The 11072-nt window shown below is 36.6% G+C and overlaps 1 protein-coding gene across 1 annotated transcript in view; it reads right to left on the reverse strand.

The window, feature by feature from the left end:
* CATSPERE (catsper channel auxiliary subunit epsilon) overlaps window positions 1-11072 on the reverse strand; it is a 92316-nt gene that overhangs the window by 34423 nt on the left and 46821 nt on the right. Inside the window, exons 11-12 of the mRNA XM_019623845.1 lie at window positions 9460-9902; window positions 2688-2746 (exon numbers count right to left, since the gene is read on the reverse strand). Coding sequence (XP_019479390.1) covers window positions 2688-2746; window positions 9460-9902 — 502 coding nt within the window. The remainder of the gene's footprint in view (window positions 1-2687; window positions 2747-9459; window positions 9903-11072) is intronic.

Here is an 11072-nt window from a genome sequence, read left to right on the forward strand (position 1 = left end):
TGGGGAATTGGGGAGGGGAACAGTGTTGGGGAATTGGGGAAGGGGACCAGCCAAGTTGTTGTTCTTCAATCTTAGTTGTGGAGGGTGCCAGTTGCCATCTGGCTGCCTGTTGGCAGCTTGTGGCCTCTAAGCTCAAGGTGCTGTGTTACAATCTTAGTTGTGGGTGGGCAGAGCCACCATCCCATGTGGGAGTCGAACCAGCAGCCTTGTTGTTAAGAGCGCACACTCTATCCACTGAGCCATCCAGGTGACAGCTCAGCTCAAGGTGCCGAGTTCAGCCTTAGTTGCAGGCGGGCGTAGCCCACCATCAAACAGGCAATCTTGTTGTTACACCAGCTGAGCCATCCTGTCACCTGTTGGCAGCTCAGCTTCGGTGCCGCATTACTGGCCCATGTGGGAATTGAACCGGTGACCCTGTTGCTCAGAGCTTGCGCTCTTAAGCTAACTCTTAACCTACTGAGCCACTCAGCTGGCCCCATAAGATTTTCTAATGTTGTGGTAAAACCTTTTTTAAGGGATCTCTGTGATGAAAGCATAATACTAAGTGATATAATGTCTGGTGTACTAGCCTAGGACCAGGGTCCAAGGTTCTCATCATCAGTCTGCCATTAACCAGCCCAGTGATGTTAGAGAAGATGCTTAACTTCTGTGGGCTCAGTCCCTTCATGTGTCAGGTGACCTTCTCAGACCATGATCTTTCACAAGACCTTTTTTAACAGTATCGAAATCTTTGAATATAAGCTTTAAGTTCAACTTTACTTTTCCCAATTCTGTCTTTTGTCAGAGAACATATTTGAGTTCTGAAACTTGTCTTGATTTTTCCAGACAAGTTTAATGGAGTCCTAACTCTGGGAAAATTTTCCTAAAAAGTCAGATTAACATCCTAAAAAATCCTAACATTTCTTTTGTTCCACCTTTGTTTAGCACTAAAAAAATTTTTTTTTCAATTACAGTTGACAGTCAATATTATTCTATATTAGTTTCAGGTGTATAGGATAGTGGTTAGAAATTTACATAATTTACGAAGTGATCCCTCTGACTAGTCTAGTACCTACCTGGCACCATATGTAAAACAGCAAAGAACAAGTGTTGGTGAGGATGTGGAGAAAAGGGAACCCTCGTGCACTGTTGGTGGGATTGCAAATTGGTGCAGCCACTATGGAAAACAGTATGGAGGTTTCCTCATATGGCCATTCTGACAGGTTTGAGGTGCTATCTCATTGCGGTTTTAATCTGCATTTCTCTGATGATTAGTGATGGTGAGCATCTTTTCATGTCTATTGGTCATCTGTATGTCCTCTTTGGAGAAATGTCTGTTCAGGTCCTCTGCCCATTTTCTAATCAAATTGGTTGTCTTTTTGGTGTTAAGTTGGACGAGTTCCTTATAAATTTTGGATATTACCCCACAACGGATGTATCATTAGTGAATATCTTCTCCCATTCAGTAGGATGTCTTTTCGTTTTCTTGATGATTTTCCTTTGCTGTGCAAAAACTTTTTAGATCGATTTAGTCACATTTGTTTATTTTCCTTTCGTTTCCCTTGCCCGAGGATATATATCAGAAAAATACAAAGAGCAACGTCAGAGAATTTAACTGCCTGTGTTTTCTTCTAGGAGTTTTATGGCTTTGGGTCTTACATTTAAGTCTAATCCATTTTGAGTTTATTCTTGTATATGGTGTAACAAGGTAGTCTAGTTTCATTTTTTTGCATGTATCTGTCCAGTTTTCCCAACACCGTTTGAAAAGACTGTCTTTACCCCGTTGTATATTCTTGCCTCCTTTGTCATTGATTAATTGACCATATAGGTGTAAGTTTATTTCTGAGCTCTCTATTCTAGTCCCTTGATTTATGTGTCTGTTTTTATGCTAGTATCATGCTGTTTTGATTGCTATAGCCCTTTAGTATAATTTGATATAAGGTAACTTAATACCTCTAACTTTGTTCTTTGTCAAGATTTCTGTGGCTACCAGGGGTCTTTTACGATTCCATATAAATTTTAGTATTATTTGTTCTAGTTCTGTGAAAAATGCTATTGGTATTTTATAGAAATTGCATTGAATCTACAGATTCCTTTGGTAGTAAGGACATTTTAACAATGTTAATTCTTCCAATCCATGAGCATGGTATATGCTTCTATTTATTTGTATTTTCTTCAGTTTCTTTCTTCAATGTCGTATAATTTTCTGAATACAGGTATTTTACATCCTTGGTTAAATGTATTCCTAGGTAGTTTATTATTTTATTTTTTTTGATGCAATTGTAAATGGGATTGTTTTCTTAATTTCTGTTTCTGATAATTTGTTATTGGTGTATAAAAATGCAATCAATTCCTGAATATTAATTTTTTTATCCTGCTACTTTACTGAATTCATTTATCAGTTCTAATAAATATTTTGGTGGAAATTTTAGAGCTCCCTCTTATAGTAGCATCATGTCATCTGCAATTTTTTTTTTTTTGCATTTTTCAATGGGATGAGTGAGAACCTTCAGATAAGTCATGTTTACATTTAATCACAAGGAGTATTCTAAATTTTTACACAGAATACTAATTTCATATCTATCCAGGAATTTGAAATCTGGATATTTAAAAGGATTTGAGGCCATTTAAGTAAAAGAATACCTACAAATTAATAACCTGAATAGCATAGTTAACATGAGTAGGTTCTTTCCAAAAGTCATACTTACTGCAACTGGAAGTAATCATCCACCGCCTCATAATTTACATTCTGAAAAAATGTTACTGTCTGAAAAAGAAGATAAAAAAGTTTATGTAAAGCAGGAAAATTGGAAATGGAGAAAATGGATACTTTCAAGACAGATTTAAATCTTTCTTTAGATAAGAAAAATATTTAGCATTTTTCAATTTTTTTTCTATTTTAGAAACTCCAATTATGTACATATTATATTTACTTTGTCACATTTTCCTTTTAATTTTATATTATCATAGTCCTTTTATTTGTATTGTGTCTCTCTCCTTCCTCATTTGACTTTTGTTATTTCAATATTCTCATTTTTATTTTTAATTTATATCCTGAGCACATCAAACTTTTCACTTTCTTCTGTTTTCTAATAACCTTGTCTCTGGACAGTTTTATTTCTTTGAGGGTTTTAAATGATTACAGATAACATATTGTTTGTAATTTTTGAGACTATGAGGAAGTATTTGCCTGAACCTTTCCTCTGTTGTTTTTGAGTAAATTTTTTAAAAATCTCCATTTGCTTTTTGCATATGTTCTTGTTATTTTATTCCAGCTGGGCATATTGGTAATTGCAATCCCTATATCCTTAAATCACTTTATGGTATTTCTTTGTTTTATACACAGAGGGTGCCAAAAAATGCATACACATTTTAAGAAAGGAAGAAAATATTAAAATTATGCTGATGGTAATCACTTTGAGCACATCTTGTAATTGCAGAAGTCAAATATGACTTGTATTCATCTTTTGTTATCAGTATATATTGGGTATTACAATTTTAATAGTTTTTTTTCTTAAAATCGGTGTATACATTTTTTGACACCCTCTGTACATATTTATATATAATATATTAATATTACTTCCTTTCCTTGAACATGGAACTAGATTTCTTGTTAATGTAATGACCTTGGCAACCTTCAACTTTATCAAAAAAGATTGTATATTTTGTGTTATACCACTTAGCATCCAGCTTATATGTAAATAAACTTGTCTCAGAAATCAGATTTTTCACTAAGAAAAATCTTTGTTTTCATCACAACGTATTAGCCAGAACCAAATTGATCTCTCTCTCTAAATATATACATATATTTATATATTTTAAGAGAAATATATATGAATAAACATTAAATCAACTCAAAATAAGATTAGTTATTTGAATGGAAGACCTTAAACTGAACCAGAGGCCAAACGAGCCTGGGGCTTGTGCTGCCTGCGCCACTCAGCCAATAGACCGACACAGAAGTTGGGTCATAGAATAAGCGTTTATTATCAGAGCACTGGTGGTCTGAGAAGGCAGCAGGTTAACACCTCCAAAAACTGCCTTCACATTCTCAGAGCAGCCTGGGACATTGAAGGCAAAACCTGGGCGTTCCTCCAGAGGCCACGTGATGGTTCCATCCAGGGGTCTGCATGCAGCCTCCCCTCTGGCGATGTGGCTCTCTAACCTGGTCATCAACCCAGGAGCAGTGATGACAGTAACCAGGAAAGATTCTAGGCCATAGAGATTGTTATCAGTGAGCATGGGGTACTGTGATCAGTGAGCATGGGGTACTATGGTCAGTGAGCAAGGGGTACTATGGTCAGTGAGCAAGGGGTACTATGGTCAGTGAGCAAGGGGTACTGTGATCAGTGAACAAGGGGTACTGTGATGAGTAAGCAGGGGGCATTCTGATAAGTAAGCATGGGGCATTGTGATCAGGAAGAAAGGGGCATTGTGATCAGTAAGCAAGGGGTATTATGATCCATAAGCATGGTGTACTGTGATCAGTAAGCAAGCATAAGTTTCAGGGTAATTATCTAAAGCAAGGAACTGGGACAGGGGTATTCCAAACTCAGGAAGTGGGACTGGGACATTCCAAGCTCAAACCGCAGGGAGAGCATTGATCAATTGTTAAGCTCTAGGGCAGGGGGAGGGGAGGCCAGGGACATTGCAAGGCCTCTTTTGTGGGGTCCCAACAGGGCCCTGTTTCAAAACCATTAAAAACTTCTAAAAGTAAACATAGGTAGCAAGTGTTTTGACATTGGTCTTGGCAATGATTTTTTTGGATTTGACACCTAAAGCAAAGGCAACAAAAGCAAATGTAAAACAAGTCAGACGACATCAAACTAAAAAGCTTCTGCACAGCAAAGAAAACATCAACAAAATGAAAAGGTAACCTAATGAATTGGAGAATACAGTTGCAAATCATAGATCTAATAAGGGGTTACAATCCATGATTTGTGAGGAACTCAAGTCAACAGCAAGAAAAGAAACAATTTGATTTAAAAAATGGGCGGAGGATCTGAAGAGACATTTTTACAAAGAAGACATACAGATGGCCACCAGGTACATGAAAAGGTGCTCAATATCACTAATCATCAGGGAAATGCAAATCAAAACCATCATGGGATATCTCACACCTGTTGGAATGGCTATTATCAAAAAGACAAGAGATAACAAGTATTGTCAAGGAGGTGGAGAAAAGGAAACCGTTGTGCACAGTTGGTGGGAATGTAAATTGGTGCAGCCACTATGGAAAACAGTATGGAGGTTCCTCAAAAATTAAAATCATATGATGCAGCAAATCTACTTCTGGGTATTTATCCAAAGGACACAAAAAGACTACTTCAAAAAGATATACTCATCCCCCCAGTTCATTGCAGTATTATTTACAGTAGCTAAGACAAGGATGCAATCCAAGTGTCATTCAATGTTCGATGGATAAATGGATAAAAAAATGTGATATACACACAATAGATTATTTTTTAGCCACTAAAAGAAGGAAATCCTGCCATTTGTGACAACATGGATTGAACTTGAAGGCATTATTTTATTTACATGTGAAATCTGAAAAACAAACAAACAAAAAACCTAAGAAAACATAAAAGCCCCTAAAATAACCCTATGAACTCATAAATGAAAGAACAGATTGATCATTTTCAGAGGCATGGGTGGGGGTGGGGGTGTGGGTGAAATTGGTAAAGGCAGTCAAAAGGTACAAACTTCCAGTTATAAAATAAGTAAATCCAGTTATAAAATAAGTAATGTACATCATGATGACGATTGTCAATAATATTGTATTGTATATTTGAAAGGTGCTAAGAGAGTAGACCTTTAAAGTTCTCAACGCAAGAAAAAAATTGTAACTATGTGGGTTGATGGATGTTAACTAGACTTGTTTTGGTCATCTTTTAGCAATATATACAAATACTGAATCATTATTTATACACATATACAAATATATACAAATTTATACAAAATATATACAAATATTTATACAAATATAGACAAATACTGAATCACTAGTATACCTGAAACTAGTATAATAATGATGTCATTTATATCTCAATTAAAAAAAGGAGTTAGCTGGGCCGGCTGAGTGGCGCGTTGGTTAAGAGCTAGCTTGGGACGCCAGCTCTGAGCAGCAGGGCCCCGGTTCGGTTCCCACATGAGGGCCAGTGACACTGCCCTCTACAGCTAAGATGGTGAACAACAGCTCAACCTGGAGCTGGGCTGCCATGAGTCGCCGGTGACTGTGTAGGCTGCAGCCCCTGCTACAGTGGGCTGCCATAAGCTACCGTGTGTGGCCAGCAGCCAGCATGAGGGGCCGGCAGCCACAGTGAGTGGCCGTCCAGAAGCTGCCGACTGATCTGTCTCACCCGGAGAGAGCGCAATGATGGTACCAACTTGGGCCAGTGAAGCAACGTCCTCTACAACTAGACTGAAGAACAAAACGACAGCAACTTGTCTGTTTCCCTTCCCCCAATTCCCCAGCACTGTTCCCATCCCCCCAATTCCCCAAGAAAAATCTTTTAAAAAAATTAAATTTAATTAAAAAAAAAGGAGTTAGCTTAATTAAGATATTAAAAAATAATTTTTAAAATTTCAAAACTAGCTTTTGGTGGAAATATCACTAAGTAAGTAGCTAGTAGCATTAGGAACTTTTCAAAATTAAAGTTACCCACTTTGGTATATGGGTGTTACATTCATTTTTTTTTTTAAACGAATGACTAGCTATGATGCTTAGTGCCATCCTAGCTAATAATTAGCTTGAGAAGTTATAGTGACCCAATCTGTACGATATAAGCAAAGTTATATTATACACAGGTTATTACATCATAATACTGCTATATTTCATCAAATCTAAGATGTCATAGGAGGTAAGACTCATACATATCTCAGAGATGTTAAATGTAAAAAAATAAAAGAGCTTCGAATTCAATGATGATGGTAGTAACACATACATATAGTGCTTACTATGTGCCAGGTGATCTTCTAATTTATGTAAACTTATTTAATCCTCATAATAATCTTATGAAGTAAATACTATAATAATAATAACTATTATTATTATCATTACTTAGATGAAAGAAGGCACAAATTCAAAAACTTGCTCAATGTCATCAGTAAGTGACAGAGCCAGTATTTTATTAAAACACACAAATTTTGATTTTTCATTGTCCTTGGTCATTTGTATATTTTGATTGGTAACTAATATTTTGAAGGGCTGAATTTCAAATAGGCAAACATACACTATACATCCAATTCTTGGAAAGGAAGCCTATGAGAGTATATGAGTACACAGATATCGGGGATAGATAATCAAAGAAAATTTCCTTGGGCTGAGGAAAAGTGTAAATCTTTTCTGTTTTTGTTCTGAAAGGAAGGGGTAATTTAATTCAGAAAAGTGAATTAAATATACTCCTTGTTTCTTGAAACACAATCAATCCTGCCTCATTATATTTACTGTATTTTAATTTTCTCCTGTATCTTCTTCCCCCAATCCCTTCCCCTATACTAGGCACCCATAACATCATCAAATACACCAAACAAGTATTATTCATTTTACAAGGATACAAAGGTACCCAATAACATATATCAAAAAAGCATAATACGTGTCAGCCTCTTAATCACTGAATACTATTTATTTATCACTCAACACTATTTGCAGGTCTATCCATGTCACTCTGTATGCAAATCTAAATCAGCTTTATTTGTTTCCAAGCCTGTTTATGTCCAATTGCATTATTATTGTAATTGTGCAATTAAATGCTTTGGACTAATGAGGTATGAGTATATGAGTGTAAAAAAGGAGTTACATTTTCCCTGAGAACTAAGTTGCTTTGGAAAGTTTGGATAAAGCAACCCAACTGAAGACACTGCTGAAGTAGTTATGAGAAAGAGCACAAAGACCGAAAAAAATTGTAAAACTCTAGAATGTTGGTTGTTTTAAGTGTCCAAGTTTTTTCCTCTCCATTTTAAAGAGACTAAAATGGGAACCCAGGAATGATAGATCATGAATAAGGTTATACAAGAAAGGAGATGAGGGACTCCAATAAATGGACTTATTAAAAAAAAAAAGTCTGTGGTCCTATATTAAAAGATTGACTAATGAATGTATATTCATTTATTTAAGTTAAAGGAAAATGTTCCACATATATCAGTTTCATTTTTTATGATTCTCTGCTTTAACTGACTTGGGAATTAACTTTCATTCTTTTGTATCAGTTAAGAGGCCTCCTACTGTAGAAGCTTAAAGAAGCTGGCCTAGAAGAGGAAGTGTTAGATAATGCCAGGGTTTTGAGGTCTGGGTGATTTTTACTAAAGGCTATTCTTGCTGAAGTTTAAAATGTAGCATATCACTTTGCAGATGCAGCTGTAAACAGGATGAGCTTGACAGGAACCGACCAGATAAGTATAGCCAATTGCAAAGAAGAAATCAACATAGAATTAACCAAATAATGTATACAAGCAATAGTTAAGCCTCCTTTTCGGGAGACAGAACTTTGGATGTGAATTCCCTGTCTCCTTTACTTGCTGCAAGTAAAAAAATGACCTAATGACAACCATGTCTTGTTCTTGAATGGAATACCCCAACTGGTGAACCCCTTGAGGTCAGTAACAGAAGTGGGGAATAGAATACACAATATTTGGGAAGACATTTTAGTAACACGTAAAATGCTTATGCTGTAATATTAATTGGAAAAGTAGTATACAAAACAATATACTCAGTACACTTATACCTATTGTGATAGAATGTTTGCAAAGATGTCTGCAATAATTCCTTCCACTCCTATATGCATGTCCCGTGACAGTATACATTGGCTATTCTTCCATTAAAAGGCATAGTCTATTTCCCCAACCTGGTAATTTGGACTGGTTTTGTGAATTGCTTTGCTGAATAGAATGAGGTCAAATCAAGGTCTCAAGAGGCCTTGTGATTTCTGCTCTCACCATCTTGGAACGTTGTCCTGAGGCTGCCATGCAAAGAAGCCATGTCTGGTCTGGAGGATAGAAGCTACATGGAGTGGAGAAAAATGCTCCAGCTGAGGCCCCTTATACTAACAACCAGTGCTTGCACCAACCACTTGACATGTGAGTGAGGCCATCTTAGATCATACTGTCCCAGAAAAGCCACCAGATGACCACAGCCTCATGAATGAACCAGGATGAAACCAGCTGAAATGCCCAGATACTCACATAGAACTCTACAGAAAAGCCAGGCATTGAAAAAAAAAAAAAGGGAAGCAAACAATAGAATTGATAGCCAAAGAGTTTTGCAGGAATATATTTTAGGTGGCAAAGAGTTCTTGGATATTGAGAGTGAAAGTTGTGGCTCAGGGATTAATGGCTCATCCTATTATTATTTATTAAAAGCATGTATATTTCTCAACATTTTCCATGCTAAGTCTACAAAGGAAATCTGTTTTTTAAAAATGTTAATACTATACTTTTACATTTAATAAAATCAAATTAAGAAATTTTAAAATATTAACTTACCCTAGTTTTAGTACAGTATCCTAAGGCAATTTCATAGTGAATATGATTTTTCTCTTCTAATATTTTTGGGCCATATGATTCCACAATAATATACAGACCAGTATTTTCTGGATAGACTATTTGAATCCAAATTGTCATGTTCTTTCCCTTGTCCAAAGAAGAATGACCATAAGGAATATTATGATGAAATGCTATGAAGGGGCATTGTTCTTTTGTTTTGAAAGCTATACTTTGTACTTCCAGTCTTAAGGGATATTCCTTTGTATATATTGTGCCATTGTCAAAAACATATAAGAGATATATTTGACTAGACATATCAAAGAGAATTGATGATTTTGTTGCATCATTTGTCCATAAATGTAGCTTCATTGCATCTTTAATATAAATCTTGAAATAAAACATTTCATTATTTTCCATTTTTACCAAAATAGTTCCAAAATAATCTGGAAAAAAAGGAGAAAAGTTTGTGTTATTCTAAGTCACCATAAATCCATGCTGTTTTATTTAAGTGCACTTTTTTTTTTTTTTGGAGGGCAGTGTCACTGGCCTTCTGGCATCCCAAGCCAGCTCTTAACCAACGCGCCACTCGGCCAGCCCTTTAAAGTGCACTTTTAACCAAAATAATTTCTTTTATAATGACTGAGTATTTATACACTTTGAGAAAATGAAAGTATAGAGGGACAAACCTACACCTTTACACAATGCTGGGTAACTTCTCTTTCACTTCAGGGTAGAGCAGGTTTTTTTTCCCTGATACCTTTCTCCTTGAATTCACTGTATCACTTTTATATATCACATCATTTACAGAGAAAAAAGAGTGAGTGTATTAAATAATAATGAGCACGACAGGAATGGCATTATTAGGAAGCATTGTGTTATTGAGGCAGGATAAGTAGCCTCGGGAATAGATCTCCCTTTCCAGGATACAACGTGAGGCACCTCTCTAGTTTCAGTTTCATAAGAAACTGTATCCGGCACCTGTGACTAGAGAAAAACAAGAACAAGCTTTATCTGGCAGGCGCAGTATCCATGACTGGGACCTGATCTTTAGCAAACTATAATGTCACTCACATTGCAGTTACTGACTCCCATCATGCACCTGAGAAACCAAATAAGGACAAAAGAGCAGGAAACTGTGGGGACCACCTACTGGGAGGAGACAGATGAGCCACATGAGTGTCACATCCCCAAGTCCTGACCCTGGGAGGTATAAAAACCCCTGATGAGGACTTCCTCAGGGTGACGCAACCTCTGAGTTCACCTGTACTTCCATCTCAAGTGTATACTCTCAGTTTAATAAACTCCATGCATTTTCCTACATCTGTTTTTCCCTCAAATTCTTTCTTGAGCAGAGATAAGAACCTGATGACCACTGCTCCAGGTTGAGTCATCTCTTGGACATCTCCATGAGCCTCTGGTGACATCTCAGACTAAATTATGTTCCCCCCAAATGCATATGTTGAAGCCCTAACTCCCATTGTGACTGTATGTGGAGACAGAGTCTTTAAAGATGTAAAGTTAAATGAGGTCATAAGGGTGGGGCCCTAATCCAAATGAACTGGTGTCCTTATAAGAGGAGGAAAAGACACCAGATATCTGTCTCTCCGTCTCCC

The sequence above is a fragment of the Hipposideros armiger genome, unplaced genomic scaffold, assembly GCF_001890085.2.
Source record: "Hipposideros armiger isolate ML-2016 unplaced genomic scaffold, ASM189008v1 scaffold_567, whole genome shotgun sequence".
NCBI classification, from domain to species: Eukaryota; Metazoa; Chordata; class Mammalia; order Chiroptera; family Hipposideridae; genus Hipposideros; species Hipposideros armiger.